Consider the following 27,453-nt stretch of genomic DNA (forward strand, 5'->3'; position numbering starts at 1 on the left):
GGTGGTGCCCGTCTTTAATCCCAGCGCTTGGGAGGCAAAGGCAGGCGGATCTCTGTGAGTTCGAGGCCAGCCTGATCTACAGAGCCAGTTCCAGGACAGGCTCAAAAGCTACAGAGAAACCCTGTCCTGAAAAACCAGTAAATAAATTAATAATAAATAAATAGATAGATTGACCTTACAAAAAAAACAAAAGAAAGAAAGGAAGAAAAAAAGAAAGAAAGGAAGGAAGGAAGGAAGGAAGGAAGGAAGGAAGGAAGGAAGGAAGGAAGGAAGGAAGAAAGAAAGAAAGAAAGAAAGAAAGTAACTTTGCTCCAAGCCTGATGACATGTTCAATCCCACATGGTACAAGGGAAGAACTGATTCTCACAAGGTATTATCTGACCTTCACATGTGCACTGTGGCACACACATAAACAAATAATGTAATGAAAATTTAAAGGTTAGATGGTGGCACACATCTGTAATCCTAGCAACTTGGGAACTAAGGCAGGAGGAACAGAAACTCTGGAGCTGGAGAGAGCTCGGCAGGCAAGAGTGCTTGTTGTGGGAGCACTAGGACCTGAGTTTAAGTCCTTAGCACCTACCTGTATAAACAGTTGGGCATGGCTACACACACTATTTCTAGTACTGTGGTGCATTTGTCACCAGAGGATTTGAGGGGTTTGCTGGTCACTAGTCTAGCTCCAGGTTTAGCGGGATACAGCATGACATCCGATGTCTGCATGCATGCATAGGTGCACACGCACACTTGCATAGATTACATACATACACCATTCACACACTAAAGAATTTCAGGCTGCTTAAGTTACACAACGAAAACATGTCTCAAAACAAAACAACAAAAAACCCAAACTAGATCACACCAAAAACAGTTTCCAAAACTCTTTGTGAAGAAGGCTCAGAAAGAATGACTGAGCAGTACCAATGATTAGTGTTTCAGTTTCTACTGAAAGGAACCAAGATTCTTTGGAGAAAGAGAAGAGACTTCAAGTCTGGAGAAGTAAATGACATGGCTGAAAACAAGGAAGCTACCAAATATTACTACAGACATGTCAAAAGAGCAAAAAAGGAGTAATGATCACAACAGACCAAAACATATTGGGGTCCAGCCAAGAAGACTCAGCAGGGTCTATCACTAAACTGGACCACGTGAGTTTGATCCCTGCAGCCCACACAGTAGAAGGTGAGGAACAACTCTTGCAAGTGTCCTCTGAGGGCCACACACATGACTCCCCTTCAATGAACAAGTAAACGCAGTAACAAATAAAAAACACTGAATCTAAGCCTCTGTGATGTTAAAAATAATCCACTGGTCATTTTGATTCATTACTCTGAAAACTGACAAAAAGATGAAAGAAAAAGAAAAACCCTATTTTCTCTGTAATGTTTTGGACTGAATTTCAGGGAAGCACAATAAATGCTTGTTTAGTAGGATAAAAAGGATAACAGTTGATTTTTGAAAGAGATAAGGCTGATAAGCACAAACATATTAATCTTCACTCAAACTGGAACAAATGAGCAATACACGTCATGTACTTGAGATAAGGGTGTGGTGTGTTTGTGTGTGTACATACACGAACGGGTGTGTAGTTACAGGGAAGATTAAAATAGATTAGACTCATGTCAACAAAACATAATATTTGGATACTAATTCAAAGAAATTGTAAAAAACAATGACAACACAATTTTGACCTGAACTGGAATGGACTACAGAAGACATTGTTAAGGAGCTATATTATTTTGTTCAATGTGATAACTGCGTCCTTTAAAATGTTAGAAATACATACAAAAGCATAATAGAGGAAATGGCATGATATCTAGGATTTGCCTTTAAAAGTTTCAGCGAACAAAGGAACAGCAAAAAGTGTGATATAAGTGGGTGCAGCTCTAACAACAGCAGAAGGCTGACCATTATGGGATGTGGGGGATGAGTGCGGGTTCATTATAGCATTCACTTTAGTTAATTCATGCTTTAAAAGAAATGCATCACTACATATAGTATAACTCAACCCAGACTGTATTCTAGAAGCTCCATGATGAGTAAGTACTCAGAGAAGGGCAGACCAAGAGAAAAGATGCAGATAATTAATTCTGCAGAAAGCTCGGAAATGGCTAGAAAGAAAAAAATGTTAGGAAGGGGATAATTTTTCATGTCATGAGTATTTATTTTCACCATTAAGATCTTTGAATGATATGATAGATATGATCAATGATCAAAAACAGATTACTTATTTTTTAAATGAACATTGAACACAGGTTAAGTCTAGTAATAAAGAAATGCTACTTTCCAGCTTACCTCTCTCTTAATTTCTTAAGAAATCACACAGATAAACAGTGTAATATTTCACTTTGTCCTTAGCTTGGCTATAAGAGAAGCCCACTTGGTCTACATGTGTCTATAAGATTCTTGGAGGTAGAGAGAATAAGTCCTTGGCTATTTATCCACTTATTTATTGAATCTCTCAGAAGCAGCTACAGCAGATAAGACTAACTTAGCAAGACATAAAGGAGACTAGCTTAACTTCCACTAGCTAAACTGTAGTTCAACAACTTCATCCTCACACTGTTAACAACTACATACATAAATAATGACTTCACTAATTCTACTTCACTTTGACCATTCTATTACTTCATAGATTTATCCAATTAAAAAAGTTTTGTTTAGGTGCATGCCATGGAGTGTGTATGTATGTTGTCTTAAGAGTTTCTATTACTGTGATGAAATACCATAACCAAAAACAACTCGGGGAAGGAAAGGCTTTATTCCAGCTTACAGTTCCCCATCACTGTCCATCACTGAGGGGAATCAGGGCGGCAACTCAAGCAGGGAAGGGAAGAAACCTGGAGGCAGGAACTGAAGCAGAAACCATGGAGGAGTACTGCTTATTTGCTTACTCCTCACGGCTTGCTCAGCCTGTTATCTTTCTTTCGTTCTCTCTCTCTCCCTTTTTCCCTTGCTTTTTTGAGACAGGGTTTCTCTATGTAGCTCTGGCTGTCCTGGAACTTACTCTGTAGATCAGATTGGCCTCAAACTAACAGAGATCCGCTTGCCTCTGCCTCCTGAATGCTGGGACTAACAGTGTGTTCCACCACCACCACCCAGGAAGACCTGCCCAGCTTTGTCATTGCTCCTAGTAGGCTGTGCCCTTTCACATCAATCATTAATTAAGGAAACACACCTCAGACTTGCCCATAGGTCAATCTAGTGGGGGTATTTTCTCAGCTGAGTTTCCTTCTTCTTAAATGACTCTAGGTTGTGTCAAGTTGACAAAAAGCTAACCAGGATATATGTGCACTACATGGGTGCAGGTGCTCACAGAGGCCAGAAGAAGGCATTAGGTTCCCTGGAACTGGAGTTACAGGTGGCTGTTAGATGCTCCATGTGTGGGTGCTGGGAACAAACCCCAGGTCCCCTGCAAGAGCAACAAGTGTTCTTTAACTGTGGAGCCATCTCTCCAATCCCCTGACTTACTCGATTAAAACAGATTACTTGTTACTCACATATGTATTCTCCATTTGTCCAAATGGACTGGAAAATAAATTAATTGGTTTTATGAGTTAACTGAACTTGAAAAGATGCAAAATGTACAGTAGCTACCTAGTAAACTTTAATTTGAAACTTTTCTTTATACAATCAATAAGATTATTTTCCCTGTGATTAGAAATAATAGCTAGTTAAACCTGTGCCTTCCCCAGAATATCCTGTTTTGATATTTCTAAGTAATCTTATTTTTAATACTTATAAAATATGAGTTTGAAATAATAATAATAATAAAAAGATCCTTAGCCAGAAAAAACCAACTCATGTTAAACAGTCTGCATCACTTAGCTCCAGAGCGAAGCCTGCACCTAATAGATGCTGTGTAGTGAGAAAACACTCCCTTACATAGTGCAGATCAGCAACTAGGATTTTTAAAAAATAATTTACCATCTTAAAAGTTGATTGTGGGTAAGCAATATGGCAAAACAGAATATAAGGGAAATATTGTTAATCAGCTTTTGTGCAGGCATTTATTATAATTTTTAAAAAAGACTTTATTTATTTATTATGTATACAACATTCTGCTTCCATGTATATCTACACACCAGAAGAGGGCACCAGATCTCATAACGGATGGTTGTGAGCCACCATGTGGGTGCTGGGAATTGAACTCAGGACCTCTGGAAGAGCAGTCAGTGCTCTTAACCTCTGAGCCATCTCTCCAGCCGGGCATTTATTATAATTTTTAATTAAATTTAAACTTCCATTTTTATTAATATTCAAACTAATATACAAGTGAGGCAAAAAGAATAATTTTAAAGATGCTAGACCAGTGGCTTAAAAATCAAATACTATTTTACTTGTCTAATTAACAAGTTTTTGTTGTTCAAATACTATTTTACTTGTCTAATTAACAAGTTTTTGTTGTTTTTTGTTTGTTTGTTTGTTTTGGTTTTGTTTTGAGACAGGGTTTCTCTGTATAGCTCTGGAGACCAGGCTGGCCTCAAACTCACAGAGATCTGCCTGCCTCTACTTCCTGAGTGCTGGGATTAAAGGCGAGTGCCACCACTGCCCTGCGCCTAACTAACAAGCTCTTATTTCATGTTCATTATGTGTGTATAACTGCAGGTGATCAGACACTAAAAGGAGCTAACACTCTTCCTTAGAAAGGGCCTCCCTAACCTTTGGGTACTGACTTTCTCAGGAGTTGGTGCTCTGTACAAACACAATACCTGTGCAGAGTTTAGTGACCATGGGATAGCCTTTCCCCCAAGACCCTGAGGAGGTGTTGGATGGGGAGGTCAGGAACCCATCTTCTTTCGGTAGACTGTGTGTGCTTTACCCCAGCTAGAGTCATTTTGCAAGAAAGGTCAATTGAGGAAATGTCCCCACGAGGCTGAGCGGTGGGCAAGCCTGTGGCACATTTTCCTGATTCATGTGGGAGGACCCAGCTTCCTGTGAGTTGTGTGGCCCTGGGTTCTGTAAGAACAAGTCACTGGGAGAAAGCCAGTAAGCTGTACTCCTCTCCACCACCTCTGCCTGAGTTCCACGTTCCAGGAGTTCCTGCTGCCTTACGTTTCTGCCCTGAATTCCCTCAGAGATGGAGTGTGACCTCAGAATTGAAAGACAAACTCGTTCTTTGCCAGGTTGCTTTCGGTTACGATGTTTTATGACAGCAATACAGGCCTAACTAGACACTGAGTATATATAGGCAGGTTAGCATTTAAAGCTACGTAAGTGGTTTTCAAAATGTTCCTGGACCAACACATCAGCATTATCTGAAAACTTATTATGACATGTAAATTCTTAAGCTTTCCTTTAGATCTGAAACAGGAAACTTCAGATTGAGACTGAGCCCAGGAATGCATATTTTAATAAGCCCCAGAGGTAATTCTAATGCAAGTTAGTGCTCAAGAACCACTAACTTGTATTATCCCGGAGTTTTCATTTTATTTTCAGTCCCCTGTATATCAAATTCATTACTAACATAAGCAAGGTTTTACTTTGATAATTTATGAATTATCAGCTGTGTATTCTTAAGGTTGTTATAGGTGACCTCAGTAATTGTACAGTAGCTTGACATCTCAATATGCTTTTCAAATAGGACTTTTCTTTCTGCCCTCTTGTGAAGAGTGAGGTCATACAGCCAACTAACAATGGACAAGTAGGTGATTTCCATCTGCAGTTCTTTCCCCACTGTTAGTACTTGCGTTGTCTGAAGCTTCTCAAGTCTTATTGCTGATGGGCATTTTTTCTTAAAGGATTGTTGAAATCAATTTACTTGACCACCTCCTAGAACTTGTTATGCTGTATTTTATCAAATAACCTTAAAGCAAAAATATTTCATAACTTCTAGCTAGGTGCTGTGGTGACACAGCCTATATACATCTACTTGATGTGTGGGGGGGGGGGCAAGGAATTTGAGACTGGTCTGGAAAGCATAGCAAGATTTTCTCCCTCAAAAACAAAAACCAGGGCTGGAGAGATGGCTCAGTGGTTAAGAGCACTGGCTGCTCTTCTAGAGGACCCGAGTTTGATTCTTAGCAACAAGATTGTGACTCCAACACTATCTATATAACTCGAGTTGTAGAGTGTCTGATACCCTCATCTGGCCTGAGGGCACTAGGCATGATTATAGTACACAAACATACATGAAAGCAAAATACCCATATACACAAAAAACCAAAACCATTATCACCACCAAAACCCAATCAAAGCAACAAAAAACAAAACAAAACAAAACAAAAAAACTTTCAAGGGCTTATAAAATCAGCAATTTCACAGTTCCAGCCAAATCATAACAGCCCTTTATATCCAGAAAATTTTACTATTGTCTAAGTTATTCAGGCTTCAGACAAAAAAAAAAAAAAAGCTTTCCCTTTACTCTAAATGATGTTTTAAAAACTCACTGATTTTTGCTGGGTGGTGGTAGTGCATGTCTCTGATCTCAGCACTCTAGAGGCAGAGGCAGGCAGATCTCTATGAGCTCAAGGCCAATCTGGTCTACAGAGCCAGTTCCAGGACAGCCAAGGCTACACAGAGAAACTCTTGTCTTTAAAAAACAAAACAAAACAAAACAAAAAAATCTAGTATTCCCCCCCAAAAACCCAACCCCCCCAACAAAACAAAACAAAACAAAACAAAAACAACAAAAAATAACAACTGTTCCTCAGAGAACTGGAAGATTAGAAATAAACAGAAACACTGTAAAATGGAGCACTGCAACAGAGACAGCTTATTGCAAAGACCTCTGAAAGCAAAGATTCTTATAAATAAAAAAGAGTATTTGAGATCAGACCATCGGTGCCTAATCTGAGCCTCCCAGCTGCTCACAGAGTCCTGCCTCAGCACTCAACAAGAGGCACTGAGCATCTTCTGAAGCCCAGTTAGTTTCTGGACATTTAGAATGGTTTGCTTGCCTATCTGTATATATACCGTATTACTGACTTAATTTGTTTTCCTTTTTGAGATAGGTTTTGCTATGTAGCCCTAGCTCACCCACTACTTGCTCTGCAAGTCCTAGCCTCAAGCTTGTAGCAACTCATTTGCCCCAGCCACCCAAGTACCAGGAGCTAAGATATTCACCACCACTCCTGGCTTCAAAATTCTTTAATGGTGTGGCACATACATAAGTAAACATGCAGCTGCTCTCGAACTTCTCATTGTACCTAACTCTGTCCTCTGGGATAGAGCAAGGATCCAAGCTCAATTAGTCAAGGGAGGAAAATGGGATGTAAGGAGTCCAGTCAAAAGCAAAGGGAAGTAGGTGACCTCTCAGCAACAGCTAGGTCAATGGGCAAACCCTGAACACTTAGAGCAATGAAATCAACCCATCACCATTCCAACGAGGCTGCTGCTCAAGTCCAAAAAGGTTTCTAGAAAGCATGCAAGTCTCTTATGATTAGAGACACTTAAATACTTCTTTAAACAAAACACAAAATAAGGAGAAATGGGATGCAATGCTATAGACAAACATGGGTGATCCCTTAGAAAGACAAGTGACAGCTCAACCCTGTCTCCAAGAACATTTGTCACCTATGCCTTCATCCTTCGGGGATTTGGGTGAGTGACATATGCTGTAGGTTGATAATTAGTTTTTCTCCCTTAAAAACAAGACAAAAAAAAGCATAGGAGGCCAATGTTGGCCTCTTCCCCAGGAGAGGCACTAGCCTGAGTGGTCTGGGGACTACACGCCTTGATCAGACTTGCACTATGACTGCTGAATGCATGAACCATACCAGCAACACCTGCTCTCCCGACCAGCCACCTGGGACTGAAGAAGGATCCATCAATTTCACCTTCCCCAGAGAGATCACCCAGACCCAATGCTTAATTCAATGTCCTGTCAAAAAAAAAAAAAAAAAAAAAAACCTACCCATTAACATTCATCAGCAACCAGAGGTCAATATTTAAAATAGTGTATTAATGGTAATTATCATATAATTTTATTTTATTTTTCCAAATGAGGTTACAACTCCATCGAATATGGGCGCAGTATCACTTATATCAAGACAGGAAAGCCAGAAAGGAATAAAATTTCTTACTCAAATCTGTCCCCGACATCTTGCCAATGACTTTGGGCTTCATTTCCACATCACTGAATGGAAATAGTTGTTTTTCATCAGAAACTGTGAATTATTTATTCTGGATTATAGTAATATTTGGTCACAGATTTTATAACACAGAAACAACCACATTTTAATTCACAGTAATTAGCTTTCTTTTTCATAAACAAAGAAGGTAGTCTTCTTTTATCTTTGGCACACTTACATGCTCTCTGTTTATTTTGGTTTCCACTTATTTTGCAATTAAATATTACTTAGCGTATATATCTAAATGTTGTAATAGCTGTCCTCTATTCTCCCTATTACCAAGGTCACCTTTTTTTTGTATGTTTATTTTTGAGACAGTGTCCTACTGTATAGCTCTGGTTGGCCTGGAACTTGGTATGTAGACCAGGCTGGCTTTCAAATCATAGTGATCTACCTGCCTCTGTCTCCTCGGTGCTGAGACCACTACACTTGGCAATTACACCTATTGTTAACAACAAAGTTATATATGCACATATTTCAAAAGTCAAATAATTCTAAATGGTTTTAAAAGAAAGAAAAAACCCACAGCTCCCACTAGTTACTTCCCAGTGGCAACCACTTTCGCCCTGTTCAGTGTATTATTTTATATTATTTCAATGTCTCTTAATAACTAAATAACATGCTATATTATTTACTGTTTTTTCTTTCAATTTGGCACCTTATCTATCAACTTGTTCTTTGTTCCAATAAAGTCACTGATGGTTTAGCTGTTTTCCAGACATCTGGCCATGCAGATGTTTCCCCTACTTTTAATTTCAATACTATATACGCAAATACTATATCTTCTCAGAGTGCTACAGCCTTGTGTCACTTAGTGGCAGTGACATATTCAAAGAAATGCTTCGCTAGGGTGATTTTTTTTGTCTTTGTGTAAAGATTAGAATATTGTTATACAAACATAGTTGTTGCAGCCTACTATATACCAGGGCTAAATGGTGTATCTTATTGCTCTAGGGCTATGATGAGTGAAATAATACAATTAAGCCAAGCACAATATAATCAGAGATAAAGTAAACACAGGGTAAAGGAGAGTACTGCTGGCATCACATGGCATACCTTACAGGAAAGTATATATATATATATATGTGAGTATACTTTTAAACCAGTAACAATTTGGTGTAGTAAATACATACATAGCACAATCACGTATTGCAGTTATCAAGTACTATGTTCTGTACTTCACCATATTTGCTATATATTTATATATATAATATTAATCACTATTATCATTATTGTGGTGAGTGCACGTGTGCCATGGTGCAAGTATGGAGGTCCTAGGGCAACTCTGGGGAAGTCAGTTCCTTCCTTCTCTCTTATCTGGGTCGCAGAGACTGAACTCATGGAGTCAGACTTGCATAACAGCGCTTTTACTTGCAGAACTGGTAAGCTGGCTGGCTTCTCACCTGCTGTATTTTCATTACTGGCCATGCAGATCTGTTACAGCAGCATAAACACAAGCACAGGAACAACATATATTATTAAGGTATTATGACAGCTAACATGTAACTAGGCAATAGGGGTTTTCAGTTCCATTATAATCTTATGCAATCAGTTGAATATATTATCCATTGTTAACCTAAAGAAGTGTTATATGGTAGAACTTCTAACATATAAAGTAACATATAAAAGTAACAATAACCTTGCCACATAGTAAAATAAGCTATTTCTTTTCCTTCCTGGCATATTTGTATATTTCCCTGGGATTTTGCTTGTTTTTCTGTTTTGTTTCTATTTATTTCTAATTCAACCATGGAATCTATGTCTCTGTCTAAATCTTTGAAAAAACATCAAAATGTATCATGAAATTTAACTTCACCTTCCTAAAATCATACTCTACTTTCTCCAAGGTGTTTTTTGGTTATTGCTGTTGCTTTTTTTCTTTAGTTTTCATATTAAGAATTTTCTTGCCAGGCAATGGTGGCGCACGTCTTTAATCCTGGCACTTAGGAGGCAGAGGCAGAGGCAGGTGGATCTCTGAGTTCAAAGACAGCCTGCTCTATAGAGCTAGTTCCAGGAGAGCCAGGGTTACACAGAGAAACCCTGTCAAGAAAAACAAACAAAAACAAAAAATTTTCTCAAACACTGCTAACCTAAAACAAGTAAATATACTAACAAACAAACCAGGCAAGACATTCCCTGCAAACTCTAGAAATCATGTTTGGGCTTGCTGACTACATTGTTGAGCTGGAGAACGTCTAACATCAGTCACTACTGTCCTTGGGCTGGTCGGTTTCCTTGGAGAAGTCAGATTCCCTGGAGAAGTCTCTTCCAAGCAGCTGAAGGCCTAGTTGGGGAAGGGAAGACTTACCATTCGGGTGTGCATAATTTACAGTATTTCAGTACGGACCCAAACCCTTGTGCATGTATGCATGGATGTCTGTGTATGCGGAGGTTAGAGGTTGATGTCAGGTTGTCTTCTTCAGTGACTAACAATTTTAAAGAATTTAATTTCATCATCACCACCACCACCACCACCATCATCATCTGGTGTATGTGATCTGTGTAGACACATGCATGCCAAGGCATGTGTGTGGAGGTCAAAGGATAACTTTGTGGAACTACTTCTCTCTTCCCACCTTCATGAGGGCTCTGAAGATCAAAGCTGGGCAATCAGATTCCCATAGAGGTTTCTTTCCTTATTAACTAAGTAATTTTATGTGTATGAATGTTTTGTCACATGCATATACTGACCCATCACTTTAACTTTTGAGGCAGGGTTGCTCGCTGAACCTGAAGTTCACCAATTTGGCTAGACTGATTGGCCTGCAAATCTGATCCATGCATGCATCCTTCCATCTCCTTTTCCCAGGTACTGGGGTGACAGGGGTACATCACCACACTTTTTTTTTTTTTTTTTAATGTGGGTTCTGGGGCTTGAACTCAGCTCCTTGTGCTTGCAAGACAAGCACCTTACAAAAGAACTACCTCCCATACTTCAAGAATAGGTTTTAACAAATTTCAAAATTAAAAACAAACCAACAGACACTGGAAGACACCAAAACATAATGTTAATAAAGGATGACTCTCCTAATCCCTTAACCATATCGAGCTCTCTTAATTTCTTTGGTGAGTAGTTTTTTCTTCCCCTTCATTTTTCTTGAAGTGTTGTACTTTTTCTATTTTTTTCCTTTGCCACAGTGGACTCTCCTGCTCCTATCTTTTTTAGTTTATAACTTATAATTTAAGTGTTCTTCAGTTGTCATATATTATGCTTGTCTTACCAGTTCCACTGTGTGACACTTGATGCCAATTAAAGCCCATCCCCAAATCCTAGTTAAAAACAAAACAAACAACAAAAGACCCCGAGCCCAAACAAGCAAAACTAGTAATTACTGAAAAAAAAACTCTAATACTATTCTGAGTAAGACAACCCTAAGCAAGGTTATTCGAATCATGCATGTAAGAACTACATCAGAAACCCTTTATATTGTTATGATAAAGTGACAGGGTTAGTGGCTGACAAGAACCCAATAGATGAAATAACTGATTATATGAAAGCATTTAATACTGCTTCTCCTGGCATCTTCCTTGCAAAATTAATTAAAACGAGACAGGATATATGAGTCTCATGAATTGAAAACTGACCTTAAGACTGCAAGGAGTGATTATATACTGCCTTAAATCACATTAAGCAAAGTGTCGGTAGAATTCCACAGAGTATTAGATTGGTTATAATCTAGTATTTCCATTAGATTGGGAGAGTAAAGAGTAAGTTAATTAATGTTAAGCACACATTAACTAGAAGATATTTGTGAAAACGAGAGCATTACCTACAGTATAGAGAAAAAATTCTTTAAAAAGCGAAATTGTTTCCTTTTATTATAAATAATGAATGTAAAATGAATTTTCACCAAGTCTTATACATAAAGGACTATGTAAAGGGGATGGGGAAGAACAGTGGCTACCCCAGCTAATGGCTCTTAATCTATAATTAGAAATTACAGAAATGTATAGACTCACAGAAAGAGGAGTGTTTGGGTCTATAGAGAGTCCTATGCAGGTATGGAGTGATAGCTCAGTGATTACAAGCACTGTCTTGCAGAGGACCCAGGAGGCTCAGTTCCCAGCACCACTGGCTCACAACCATTTGTAACTCCAATTCCAGGGATTCCAATAGTCTTCTGGCCTCCACAGACACAAGGAACATATGCAGTATACATACATACATACATACATACATACATACATACAATAAGGTAAAATACTCATACGCATAAAATAAAAATAAATAAATCTTAAAAACAAAAACCAAACCACAATAACTGACGTGGGTAGTGGTGGTGGTGGCAGCACATGGCTGGGGAGGTAGAGGCAGCAGATCTCTAAGTTCAAGGCCAGCCTAGTCTACAGAGGAAGTTCCAGGACAGCTAGGGCTACCCTGTCTCAGAAAAACATAAAAACAAAACAGAGTAAGACAAATCAAAACCAAAACCCGTAATCTTATGTCCAGCTACATCATATAACAGCTTTCATTAATGCCAACATTTCATTTAAAAAATATTTGTTGTATGTTCATGGTATTTTGCTTATGTGGTCTGTGCACCACATGCCTGCCTTGTGCCCAGGGAATCAAGAAGACTGCCTAAGATCTCTTGAGACTGGAGTTAACAGTTGTGAGTTTGTATGTGGGTACTAGGAGTTGAATCCTGGTCCTCTCGAAGAGTCGGTGCTTCTAAATGCTGAGTCATCTCTCCGCCAACATTTCCTATTTTTTGTTTTGTTTTTAGAAACAAAGTTTCGCTATGTAGCCCAGGTTGGTCTCTATTTCATGATCTTCTTATCTCTGCCTCCTGATGTGATGTCAGAACACATCTTGCCTAACCAAACTTTTTCTCCTTTTTTTTCAGACAGAGTTTCTCTGAGTAGCTGTGTAGCCTGTCTGTTATGGAACTCACTCCATAGACCAGGCTGGCCTCAAATTCACAGAGATCCTCCTGTCTCTGCCTCCCCAGTGCTGAGATTAAAGGTGTGCGCCACCACCTACAGGCTTTCTTTCTTTTTTTGAGACAGGATCTCATGTATCCCAGTCTACTTTCAGTCTTGCTATATAGTGAAGGATGACTTTAAATTTCTGATCCATTTGCCTGAGCCCCTAGCTTGTCTATGCTAGGCAAGCACCATCTGAGCTACATCTCCAGCCCAAACTGAGGTTTTATTCAAATACAGAGTGTTTATGGGATATTCAGGGGGTGGCTGGGGTCCTTCTAACCCCAAAGGATAAACCCTTTTACTGGTCCATCTAAGTCAATCATGGCCATCTCATTTCCTTGAAAGGGCTTCTGGGCATAGGAATTTGACCAATATCGTTCAATGGCACATGAGGGGAATCCACTTTAAAGCTTCTGATAGTTTCTCACTGATAAAAAAGAATTCAGAGGGAGAAATCTTTCTTCTTAGAGTACTACTGTCATCATATGATGTAAAAACCTGTATTGGCCATTTTGAAAATATGAGAGAGGCCAATCTAAGAAGAACTGAGCACACTGAAGGGGAAACTAATATGGGTTTCCATTGCTGAGTTGCTGAAAACCAATCTTGGAAACAAAGTACCTCTGAGGTGGAACATCTCAGTCTTCAGTCCACAGTGGTTGAGGTTCTGTAATTCGTAGATATAAGCACCATAACAGCTAGGAGACTATATTAGTTAGCTATGGTTACCACAACAAACAACTAAGTGGATTAAATATGACGTTTCTATTTTTTCATAGTTTTGGAGGTTAGATGTCCAAGATCAAGAGCAATGATCAAGGGATTGACAGGGTTAGTTTCTTCTGAGGGATTTAAAGAAAGCATCTGTTCCATATCTCTTTCCTTGGCTATAGTGCCTTTCCTCTGTGTTCACTTCCCTTTTGTAAACCATGTTGGATTAGGTCTGAAACTAAAGACCTTGTTTTAATTTGATTACCTCTGTAAAGACTCTGTTTCCTAATAAGGTCACATTTGGGGGTACTGGGCTGTGGTGGGGAACACAATTCTTTTTAAGAATCTGATAACAGCTATGAATACTCCACACATACACACGAGAAACTTTTTGTGATCTGGGAAACTCATGAACTCCAGGTTAAATCATTCTTGAGATTACTTAAGACACCCTTGAGCACTACCCACACAGCTAAAAAATCAATAACTTTAAGAAGCTATTTTATCAACCTTCAAGCTACAAGCTGTCCTACCTGCAATATATGCCTGTGCAATGGTGGCAAGGTTTGTGGGAGTAACCAATATCTGACTTGACTTAAGGCCCACTCGAGAAGACAGAACCCATATCTGACATTGCTTGGGTGACCAAGAACCCCAGACTGGACAGCTTAGGAACCTAGGGTAAAACCAAATACTACTGTTATAAACAAACTAATAAAAAAATATGTAGCAATAAAATGACTCCTAATGACACTCTGCTACACTCATAGATGAGTGCCTTCCTCTGCCAACACCAGAGAAGCCTTTCCTGTAGCAGATGGGAACAAATACAGAGACCTACGGCCAGACATTATGCAGAGAGTGAGAGATCTTGTAACACTCAGCCCTAAATAGAATGCCTCTCTCTATATTAATTCCCCCTCCTTTAGAGCTCAGAGAGTTCTGCAGAAGAGGAAGCGGAAATGTGTTCTTTTCCTATATATTATGGCTTCCCATTTAGTGTTTTTATGGATTCTGGACTATACAAATGAATGGGTCTCTGTATCCATATCTGCTTCATGTGCCTTTTCTTGGACTCTTTACCTTCTGTTTGTTTGTCCTATTCTGTTGTATTAATTTAATTTCATCTTATATTTTATTATTAGTCTTTAGAAGCCTGCTTGTTTTCTAATGAGACAGAAAGGGGGTGGATCTGAGAGGAGTAGAGGGAGGGGAAACTGTAATAGGGATAAGTTATGTGAGAAAAAAAAAGCTGCTTTCAATAAAAGTGAAAAAAAGAAGCAATGTTACACTGTATATAATTTTCTGGTTATGAATACACAAAGCCAGGAAATGCCTTACTGAATGACAGCTATGCTAAAATCCCCAGAAAGCTTAAGAAAAAGATAATTAGGAAGTAAAGGAAGAGCATAGTGGAGCACACACTCCCCCTCCCCCGCCCCAGACAGGGTTTCTCTGTGTAGCTTTGGAGCCTATCCTGGCACTCGCTCTGGAGACCAGGCTGGCCTCGAACTCACGGAGATCCTCCTGCCTCTGCCTTCCTAGTGCTGGGATTAAAGGCGTACACCACCAATGCCTGGCTGGAGCACACCTTTAACCCCAGTATTCTGGAGGTAGAGGCCGAAGCAGGAATATCTCTGTGATCTACATCTAGTTTTGTCTACATAGTGAGTTCCAGAATAGTCAGAGTCACATAGTGAGGCTCTCTCTTAAAAACAAACACAAACAAAAAGCTACACAAAAACAATGACAACAAAACACCATCTGGCAAATGGTGTCCTTGATTACTAGGACTAAGGAGCCGTATATTTTTTTATTCTATGCAAAGCCTCAAAGCCAAGTGTAGACTCTACTATGAACGACAAAAATTTATCTGAAGTTCTTTGAAAGATAAGTAGAAGCTTCTTGCCTTTCATGATGGCCTAAGGAATTTAGATTTTATCTTGTAGAATCCAAAGAGAAAAAGGAATTTTATAAACAATAGCATTAAATGATTTGTTAAAAGAAACACTGAGACTGAAAAAGTTACACTTTTTCACCATTGGCCATGCCATTTAACAATCAATTAATATCTGGTAATAACAACGGTTAACTCAAACCTTAGTCCAAAATGCCATTATTAAGTATCACATAAAGAAAAGTACTTAGGCCTGGAGAGGTGGCCTGGTGGGAAAAGGTAGCTTCCAACAAGCCTACAATCTGAGTTCAATCCCTGGGAGAGACATAACTCCCAAAAGGCTTTTTCTGAATTCTAATCACACCCACAGACAAAAAACAAATAAAATGTAGTAATATGTTGTGTGATATTTTCATTGTGTTTTGACAAATAAAGCTTGCTTGGAGTCAGAGGGCGGGGCCAGCCACTAGCTGCCCATAGAGGTTTGGAGGACTGTAGAGAGAGGTCAGGAAGTGGTTAAGGCAGGGCTCAGAAAGAACTTTGGCCTTTTGGTCGGAGGAACCATAGAAGATATACTGGTAGCTGCTCCTCTATCTTTCAGGTTTTTACTCCAAAATCTGACTCCTGGTTTTTATTGATCAGATTAACTAGATTTACACTTCAATAATATATATATATTTTAAAAGAAAAGTATTTAAGGGTTGGAGAGATGGCACTGGGGCTCAGAGCAATCACTGCTCTTGCAGTAGACCCAGGTTCAGTTCCCAGCAGCCACATGGTGTCTCACAACTGTCTGTATCTCCAGTTCCAAGGATCTGACACCACTGGCTTCTACATATACATGACACACTGACATACACTCAGGCACACAAACAACTGTGTTAAAGAAATAGACAAATCGAAAACCCAATCACATGAAAAAGAAAAGTACTTACGACTTGGCTTTTGTCATTGTTAACAAAGGAATAAGTATGATTTATAACGAAATGATGCCAATTCTTTCTCTATGTTAATATGACTTCATCTGGCTTAAACTAGCAGGACAAAGCAAATCAATAACCTTATCTAGAGGAAATAAAGCCAAGTAAAATTGCACCCAAAACATCAATGTTTATGTCAGTCTTTAGCCCTTTCTTGCTCAGCTGTACAGTCTCCAATCATCCCTGAAATACAAGTGATTGGGCTCTACTGGGCCCACCAGTTAAGGGGAGGGGACATTTATCTACCGTCAATTCATGGGACAGTAATCTCCTTCCCACTGCTCTGATTACAAACAAGCAGGATGCTAGAGAAAGGCCTCAACAGAAGCTTTAAAAATAAATAAATAAACCCAGCTCCTTCTGCTCCCAGAATACAGAAAAGATTGGCACTAATACAAGAGAAAGTGATGTGTCCAAACAAAAGCCAATCCAAAGGAAGAGCACAAGCTAGCCTGGCATTATTGCTAGCAGGATAGCATACTTGTTAAAAATGTATATTTTAATTTTCTGTATTGCAAAAGGCCCCAATTTGCCCAGGGATCCAGCTAAGCTGCCATTTTCTACAACGACAGAGTCTAATCTTTATTTAATGGATTTAGCATCTATCTTTACTAGAGTGGTCTCTAAGGAAAAGGGGAGGGGAGAATGTAGGGGCAGAGAAGAGCCTATCTGGTCCCCCTCCCCCTTTCATCCATCTAGCACTCATGTTTGTGTTCAAAATTCAATTACCTCCTTATTGATACTTCACAGAGATATTTAAGCTGCAAACATGAAGCCCTGATTTCCCAAGGGGCCATGCCCCTCTCTATTTCACTGCTCTGCTTCCCCCAGGGTGAATTCCTGAGGCGTCCATATTAATAGGTAATCAGTCACAATTCATTTATTAAACAGCTAGCAAGGTTTATCAGCCTGCCCTGATTAGCCCGAAGAAACCGCTGAATTCCTAATTTATTTATGGAAATGTGAGTGTCTTTTTGAATTCCACTCAGGACTTTGGAGGTGTTCTGCTTTAGCATACAGACATCTAACAGGCAGCACAAGCAGCAAGCAGGCTTTCCAGGAAAAAGAGACATTGCTTGACACTAGAAGGCAAAGAGCCAGTGACATACACTGCAGAGATTCTTCTAGCCCCGGATTTGGGTCCCCATAATCCTTGGATTAGTGCTTATCTGATTGCTTTCTGTTTACATAAAAGAGTTGGAAATGCTGTCACTAGGCAGCTATAACTATCCAGTATAACAAAAAAATCAATCTCTGGGATGCTGCTTTTTGATTGGCAGAAAAGTGGCCCTTAATGGAGTAGAATTGAGGACCTCAGTTATTTAAAAGACAATAATTCTTAGCAGAATTTAAACCAGGCTGGAATACAAACCAAAACCACTAACTCAAAACTTTTGAGCATCCACCTTAGAATATTAACTAAACCAGATCCTGTTTTAATCTATGCCACTCTAGGCTACATTGATAAAACAGCATGCCATAAAATTTCCACAATTTCAATCAATTAACAATTCATCCAAAATTGCCCATTATGGATTAAGAGGGCAATACAGATTAAATAAAGCTCTTAAGAGTAACATTTAAACGCATCCAAAATGTCCCCCAGTTGGTGAAATTAGAGAAGAAAGTACTTTAGAAAAGGAGCAGATTCTATCACTAAGACACCAGAATTAGAACTGTTTTCTTAGGAAAAATGATAAAAAAATATTTAAAAAAAATGCAAGGATTACTGTCACTATTTCAGTGTCAACACAGAACACAGTTGATGCTTGTTTTTACTTATCCACCCTTAATATTTTCCAGTTCTCACCTGCCTTCCCTGTATGTATAACACAATGTGTACAGTGGAAGACAAACTGTAACTATGAGACACACATCAGCTGACTTCCAGCTGAGGGACATTCTACAGTAGTCCTTATCAGCACCTCTAAAAAAAATATCAAGTCTTCCAAAACAAGGAAAACCTGAGAAACTGCATTGGCTAAGAAGAGCCTTAGGAGGTGTGACTACTAACTGTAATTTGGTGCCTTGGAACAGAAAAAGTGACATTAATAATAAACTAAGAAAACCTAATTTATGGACTTTGTTGATTCATCATCATCACCATCATTATCTTAGTCATTAACTTTTAAATTAAGAATTGTTTATTTATTATTGTGTGGGCGGACACACATGTGCCACAGAGGACACCTTTGTGGAGGTGTCCTCACCTTCCACTTTTTCAAAAACTTTCTTTTAAATGTGCATTGGTGTTCTGCCTGCATGTACGAGGGTGTTGGATACCCTGTCTTATGGAAGAATATCCAGTGCTCTTAACTGCTGAGTCTCTCCAACCCCTTCACCTTCCATTTTTATGCGAGTTTCAGGGATTGAACTCAGGTCATCATGCTAACATGCCAAGGCTTAACCATTGAGCCATTTCACCAACAAATATACCACACTAATAATAATAGGGGAAATGGATATACATGATATAAGAACACCCTTTTACATATAAAACTATAATAAAATGTTTATTTAAAAATAGTGACAATTTATAGACTAGATCAGAAAGTAGCCAAAACATGAATAGTAATTTTATGTATTTATAGAACAAGGTAAACTTTTGAAAAAAAAATCGCTCTCCACTAAAAATTATCTTTGAAATACTGAAAGATAACACTTATAATTTAAAAAAATCACATAAACTTATTTTTGCCTAACAGGAATAGCAAAAGTAAATTAAGTTGCTAACATAATTAGTTATCAATTTTGAATGCATTCTCTATATTATCAACACATAAATTACAGTAAGCAGAAACAGCTTTAAAAAGGCATGAGCACAATAGGTAGGAAGAAAGGAAAAGCAAAGTCAGCTCTAATATTAAAATATAATTAGAAGAGGTGTCTGTAAACAAAAAGATAGCACATGCTTAACCTCGACAGCTTAACACTCTAGATTGTATATCCCTCTTTATTCCTCTCCTTAAGCTGAATCTTCTAGAAATTATTTGCCTGTGCTCTAAAGACAAAATACAGGCCTACATCAGAAGCATGAACTTCCTATCCTCTCAAATTAGTCATTACATGCATGAGGATTCTGTTGAGAATCCCCAAGTGAAACATATTTTCCTTTAAGGCCCCAACTTCATTTAAAAATGTTCTGGCTTTTGAATACTCAAATGGGAAAGCCAAGACTCAAGTGTGTCATAGGGGCCCAGCAAGATGGCTCAGCAGGTAGTTACCTACCATCATGCTTGACAATCTCCGTTAGATCCCCTGTACCCACACAGGGGATCTGTACCCTTCAAGTTGTTCTCTGATCTCATTACACATGCACGAACGCACGCACACAATTTTAAAACCCCTCAAGTACATCCTGGTCACAAGAGCATTATATGCTAAAGGTAATGGCTATGGAGTCAGATGGCTTAGACTTGGTTCACAGCTCTTCATCATCTGTAAAATGGGGTCAACAGTCTTTAGAGACAAAGCATGTGAGTGCACTTTCTGCAATGCTTATTAGTAAAGACTCAAATAATGATGCTGTTAAAGCTGTAAGTTTTCCACTATAGGAAAATTCCAGGAAACAACTGAACAGTATAAAAAACATTGTAGCATCCATCCACAGTGCCCTAAAGACAATTCATCCCTCTGGTACACTCAACAACCCATAAGGAATACTGAGAAGTTATTATTTACCATCTGTATTTCACAGACAAGAAAAGGAAAATTTAGGCTATCAGTCACCAGCTGATACAGTACAAAGTCAAGATGAGTATTAATTCTTCAGACTATAAGTTATTAGTTTGTGAAGTGAACCTATTCTACTTAATAGGCATGTTTTTGTCTTTTGATTAACTGATAATTTTTTTTTTAAGTTTGTATTTTTTTTTTTGAGGGCCTGGAGAGATAGCTCAATAGTTAAGAGCACTTTCTGTTCTTGCTCAGGTTTCCATCGTCCACATGGCATCTCACAACCATCTGTAACTATAATTCCAGGGGGCTCAAAGGTTTCTGGCCTCTGTGGGCACCAGGCACATGCATGGTACTCATACACACATGCAGGTAAAACACGTATATACATAAAAATAAGTAAATATATTCAAAATAATGACTTTCTTTTATTTTGCATATGAGAGTTTGCCTGCATGCATACATGTCTACTACATATATGTCCCGTTGCCATGGAGGCCAGAAGAGGATGTCAGAACCCCTGAACAGCTATTTGTGACTCACCATGCGGTGCTGGGAACTGACCCAAGTTGTTCTTCCTCTGCAAGAACAGCAAGTGCCCTCAGCCACTGAACAAATAGCTGATAATTCTTGACATCTATCTCATCTTATTTTAATATAAAGAAAATTCCTTACAATGGAAGCTCCTATATATCAGAGTTCTTAAATATAATGCTTTCCTCCAGCACCATCATTTAAGGAAAACTGAACATAAGAAAGACTATTCAAATACCATTTTATTTGTATTAAAATAAACAGACTGGGGTAGAGAGATGCCTCAGTGGTTGAGAGAGCTTGTTGCTCTTCCAGACGACCAGGGTTTGATTCTCAGCACCCACAAGAAGGCTTGTTACTCCAGTTTCAGAAAAACTGACCCCTTTTCTAGTCTTTGTGGGAAACAGGCATGCAAGTGACACACCTATGTGCATGCAGACAAAATACCCACACAGAGAAAATTAAAAAATGAACAGCAAAACAGATCAACTTTATTTTTAATTTCTGTTCAACTACATTCCTTGTCAGAAAATTCCACCAACATGCTTGCCCAAAGCAGTTAGTAATAATCTCAATCTTGGAACATGTATAGATATTCCTAAATATTAGCATTCCCTGAAGTAATACCATAGTAAACAAACTTCTTAGGGCTATTCTATGATTCTATGTAGAAAACTATGTCTTCTAGTTGGTTTTGGACTTTAAATTTCGTTGGTTCATTCAAGATAATAATATAGCAAATGAAAAACATTTTTGTTTACTTGTCCCATTTATGGGACTCTTTTCATTCCTACTGAAAAAGTTGCTAATCCCAGCACCCAGGAGGTAGAGGCAGGTGGATCTCTGTGAGTTGGAGGCTAGCCTGGTCTGCAGGGTTAGTTCTAGGACAGCCACAGCTACGTAAAGAAACCCTGTCTCAAAAAACAAAAAGAAAAGAAAAGAAAAAGTTGCTAAGATTTACCCCATGTGCCTACCTTTTAACTAAAAACTTCAAAGGAAATGCTGCCATCTACTGAATCACATTCCTTATCATCCTTTCTGCAATCCAGCGACACCTCATTTAATGATGCTCTGCGAGCCACATTTGATTTTATTTTTTGAGTCACATTGCATTATTAAGGATATTTGTGTTAAAAAAAACAAAAACAAAAACAAAAACACAACCAGCCAGGAATGTTGACACACACCTTTAATCCCAGCACTTGGGAGGCAGAGACAGGAAGGTCTCTATGAGTTCAAGGCTAGTCTGATCTACATAGTGAGTTCCATGCCAGCCAAGGCTATATATAGTAAGACTCTGTTCTCAAAAGTCAAAACAAACAAAAACCAAATAAAAACAAACCCAAAACTTTAAGGCACAAAAACATGGTATACATTAATAGCTAAGTTTGTTTTGCTAAGAAAATATTTTGAGCCGGGCAGTAGTGGCACATGCCTTTAATCCCAGCACTCGGGAGGCAGAGGCAGGAGGATCTCTGTGAGTTCGAGACCAGCCTGGTGTACAAGAGCTAGTTCCAGGACAGGCTCCAAAGCTACACAGAGAAACCCTGTCTCTGAAAAACCAAAAGAAAAAAAGAGGGGAGGGAGGGAGGGAGGAAGGAAGGAAGGAAGGAAAAATGTTTTGAAGTCTAGAGGTGGGTTCCCTTCCTCTTCAAGCTCTCTTCCCAGCTGGTTAGAAACCACTACTGTTAACAGGACCTTTCTTTCATGAGCTTCAAAACCCAAACCCAGCTGTAAGAGTTATATTTCAATTTAAGGAAAAACTGGTTATTGGACTATGGTCAACTTACTTCAATTTTTTTAAAAGATTTTATTTATTTATTATGTATACAACATTCTGCTTCCATGCATATCTGCACACCAGAAGAGGGCACCAGGTCTCATAACGGATGGTTGTGAGCCACCATGTGGTTGCTGGGAATTGAACTCAGGACCTCTGGAAGAGCAGTCAGTGCTCTTAACCTCTGAGCCATCTCTCCAGCCCCAACTTACTTCAAGACTTTTTACTTTTTGTCTTTACAAATTTTTAATTTCAGAAGTATAACATATATACAGAAAACTATGTAAGTAAATATAAGAAACTTTACAAAATCACATATTCATGAAACAACAAAATATAAAGAGAATGACTGCAGTCACCCAGAAGCCTCTCTACTGTGGGTCCTCCCAGCCATCACAATCCTAAGGCAATCCTTATTTTGTCTCGACTGGGTGTTTTTGAACGTTATATGAATGAGACTGTATAACCTGTGCTCTTTTGTATTTTTGTATCACTTTGAGAAAATCAAAGTATAGTTAAGTTCCAAAGGTTGTCCAAAGCCAAAGGGGATTGCCCAAGTGTGAAGCTTGAGCACACTTTGTCATGGTATTTTATAAGTTTTTTTGAATAAATTGTTTTACTCTGGAGGATACCACAATGTTTGATTTCCACCCCCTGTTAAACAACATTGTTTTGAAGATCTGAGGCCCTCAGTGAGCTGTGCATTAGCATTCAGTCTGTTCTGCATCCTCTCTATGGATTCCATGCGACCATTCACATCAGTTCTTTCTGCTGTGACTTCCCTGCCATGTTAACCTGCATCCTGAAACTCTGTGTCAAAGAAACTCTTCTTTAGGCTGCTTTTGTTGGGCATTTGTTACAGCAAATGCTCAATGCTCCTATGATGACTTGTACTACTGCATACAGTTAACAGTTCATATATTTTCATAGTTATAAATATTTTATTACATTCTTTTAAAATGTTTATTATTTATTTATTGTGTATACATGTGAGAGTGTGTATATGTGCACTGCGCACATTCAGGAGCCCAAAAAGGTCAGAAGAGGACTCTGCAAACTGAGTTGTAGGTGGTTACGAGCTGTCATGTGGGTGGTGGGAACCAAACCTGTGTCTCCAAGTGCTCTCAACTGCTGAGCCACCTCTCCATCCTCTATTACATCCTTGCTAACAAATGATTACATTATTCAGGCTACTGTCAATGCACTTAAGATTATCACCAGCCATCTCCCTAACCTTGTATGCATCTTTTGATACACAAATCTGTGCTTTTCTATTTTTAGGATGTCCATCTAGCACTAGAACCACAGAGTCATAGGGCACAGCTTTATCAGACATTGCCTACCAGTTTTCTGAGATGGCTGCACGGACGTTCACACATCTCAGCAAAGGCAAAGAGGTTGTTACAGAGTAAGGCCACTCCTCCTTTTTACCTCCTCTGCACTCTCTCCCTTGCTTTTCTGTTGCATTAACTCGCAGCAGGAGGTTCTTACCAAATGCACACCATATCCAACTTTAACTTCAACCCTTCAGAACTGAGAGCTATAACCTTTTATTTCCAAATTATGGGACTTCAGGTGTTCTGTAGCAATAAGTGAGCACTTACTAATTCAGGAAAATATTTCAAACTGCAAATTGTTTGACGTTAAGAGAATCTGAAGCAATATGAAGCAGGCAGAAAGTGCTTAGGAAAAGCGGTCAGAAAGCTGCTGAGACGACTGTACCCTCCCAGACTCTGAGGCCCCCACCTGGACCTGGAGTCCAGGGATTACTAGAAGCCCAGTTTGAGGACAGAAAAGCCTATGTCAATGCCTGAATCTCCATTTCAGCTCTCTTTAACACTCTTTTAACCCTAACCAGAACCTCTAGCTCCTAAAGAGATTATGCTTTTAATTTCTTGTTTTATTTTGTGGTTCTGGGGGTGGAATTCAGGACTTTGCACATGCTAGACTAACTAAGCTACATTCCTGCTCTTGGCTTTCTTTTTGTGTTTTTTCAGACAGTGTCTCTCACCTTGTAGCCCAGGCTGGCCTTAAAACTCCGGGCACAATTCTCCTACCAGAGACTCTCACATGCTGGAATTACAGGTGACAGCACCATGCATCTTGGCCTTTGACCTTTGAGACAAAGTTATATCATATAGTTGAGGCTGCAAATACATTCTACAGTCCAGGCTGGCCTCAAACTAACAATCTTCCTGTTTCTACCTCCTTGGAGCTGTTTATGTGTGTGTGAAATATCACATCTAGTTTAGATGACGTGTTTTTCAATATCAAGTAAGATATTTTAGTTAGAATTCAAAGACATTTTTATAACCTTCTTTCTTACATGATCATATGGAATGTGTTCGAAGTACTCTCTTAAAATCAAGAATATGACTAGACCCAAATGGAATTATGGTAACTAGAACTTCTCCCCCAAGATTTCTCCTATTTGTAGTGACAAAGACCCTTGTCAATAATATGAGACTACTGTGCCTAACCTCATTCATGTACCAATCAGACCTGGTGCAGTCTTATCTTATCATGATGTCTCAACTTAAGGGTAAAAAGGAGACAGCTGCCAGAATATTTTAATACCTATGAATTTAGAGAATTGCTTTATGTCAGTCTAATCATTTTGTAGAGTTATAAACATATCTGCTACAAAAGTGGTGCTATAAGTATGTGTCCATATATAGCTGAGGGTAATAAAACATTGCACAGTCCTGGGTCAAAGCCTGCCAAGCCAGAACTGATATATAGTGCTGCTGTGAATTTTTAACACTGTTCTTGCTAATCTTTTTAAAGGAGTCTTGAATAGTTAAAAAAAAAATAGCTGCAGTATCAGCTAACTGCTTCAGGGCTTTAACAATGAGCTGTGCCTAGTGAATATTTAAAACCATCATTGCATGTCATACATAAGTAAACATTTGACATGGAAAAGGCATTTAAAAAAATAAAAGAATATTTATTTTTAAAAGAAGGGTCTTTTGGACTCTGATGAGTAGTAAATCCATTCAACACAAAAAGCAAAACTAATCAAAATTATTTTCAAGGCACAGGTCAAATTCACTAGGCCAGAGATGCACAACAGTGGTGACTTCCCCATTTTTCTTTGTTGCCACTCACAGGCTTAATAGGACAAATACAGAGAGGCACCACACAGTTCAGTGGCCAAATTATGCCACATGATGTGCCTCTCTAACTGTCTAATTACTGGTTGTGTGTGCAAGAACACACAAACAAGCAATGTTTTTACTGGACTGCCGACAAGAGAAATGGATATGAATAAAATGATCTGAGCCGGTCAATGTAATAGCAACTGCTTTAGGAGTGATGTGTTTTACAGAGAATCTGACAGTCAGGAGGGAACCAATTTACCACTGATAAGCACTTGTTTCTTTATTTTACTTTCCCCACGGACTACTCTCTCTCCTGCCTGTAAACTATGCTAGTCAAGCACCTCATACTTAGCACAGTCGCCACTGTGAATAATCTTTATAAATGGCCTTGTTTCCCTAACAAGGCCATTAGTGCTTTGAGAGATGCTCATGTATTTGATACCCAAGGTCTAGTACACTGCTTTTCAAAACAGCCCATAATAAATGTTCTACTTATTATCCTTATTATAATAGTCAAATCCAAAGAAATAGATGTTAACCCTTGGTAGATTCCCAGATATTAGGATAACACCAAGATCAGGAGATAATGTCATACCCATTTTGAAAGATACAAGGAAAAGAAGTGAATGAGACTCATTCAAAATTTAAAGAAAAATAAAATCTGCAACATTAAAGAAAAAAAAAATCCTTAACCAAGAAGCAAGCTTATGAAACAGACTCCTTCACATCCCTTAAGTGATTCTTGGACAAGGTATTTTCTCTCACCTCGTACAACTTTAAAAATCGAGACATAAGTCAATATCATAAAAATAGCATCTCTCTTTTTAAAGTTATCGTGATTACAATTAAAATCCATCATCTTAACCATTTTTAAGAGTAAAAGTCACCTGGTATCATTACAATCAATTAACATCAAACAGCCAGTCTCAAGAAACTCTGTAACCATTAAACAGCAACTTTTCATCCCCACTCCTCTCAGCCGGCAACCACTCCATCTGTTTTGTCCTTTTAGTTACCTCACATGAGTGGAATCATGGATTTCTCTTACTATGACCATTTTTTTTTCCACTTAGTATAATATCCCCAAAGCTCAAGGTCAGATTTCCTTCCTTCAGAGGTGAGTTCAGTCCACTGCATGTGGTCACTGACCTTGTTTTTTAGCCACTCATCTGTCAATGTGCACGAAGGTAACTTTCCTGCCCACCCCCAGTTCTCAATGGTACTATAGCACAAAGTTCTGAACTCTGATGAACCTCAACTTTTTTCCCATTCCAAAGCTTTATGCTTTTGGTATCACATCTAAGAAGCCACTGCTAATTTGAGGCCATGAATAGTTATGCCTATTTCTTTTGAAGAGTTTTAAAGTTTTAACCCTTATCTTTAAGACAATGATATATTTTCAGTTTTGTATATTGAGAGGGAGGAGTGAGATATGGTCTTAAATTTTGCTAGTGGCTATTCAGTAGTCCTTATCTAACTTGTTAAAGAGACTGTAGTTTCCCCTTTCAAGTAGTTTTGAACTCTTGTCAAAACCCAAGTGACTGTAAATGTAAACACTGATGTCTAGGTTCTCAATTCTATTCCATTGATCTATATGGTGTCTCCATACCACTTTCTTTCTTTTTATGTAATTTAATTTTAATTTATGTGCATTGGTTTGATGGTGTCAGATTCCCTGGAACTGAGTTACAGACATGCGTGAGCTGCTACCATGTGGTTGCTGGGAATTGAACTCAGGTCTTCTGGAATGGCAGCCATCCACTGAACCATCTCT

The 27,453-nt window shown here is 38.7% G+C and overlaps 1 protein-coding gene across 5 annotated transcripts in view; it reads right to left on the minus strand.

Annotated features, from left to right (window-relative positions):
- Lin52 (lin-52 DREAM MuvB core complex component) overlaps positions 1 to 27,453 on the minus strand; it is an 82,306-nt gene that overhangs the window by 15,990 nt on the left and 38,863 nt on the right. Inside the window, exon 6 of one of the 5 annotated variants that reach the window (XM_027418506.2) lies at positions 10,137 to 10,356. The exons of the other annotated variants lie outside the window; for them this stretch is intronic. Within the exon in view, the coding sequence (XP_027274307.1) occupies positions 10,274 to 10,356 (83 nt within the window). The 3' untranslated portion in view covers positions 10,137 to 10,273. Of the gene's footprint in view, positions 1 to 10,136; positions 10,357 to 27,453 lie in introns of those variants that run through there. 5 annotated transcript variants of the gene reach the window in all.

The sequence above is a fragment of the Cricetulus griseus genome, chromosome 5 (genome assembly GCF_003668045.3).
Source record: "Cricetulus griseus strain 17A/GY chromosome 5, alternate assembly CriGri-PICRH-1.0, whole genome shotgun sequence".
NCBI lineage: Eukaryota > Metazoa > Chordata > Mammalia > Rodentia > Cricetidae > Cricetulus > Cricetulus griseus.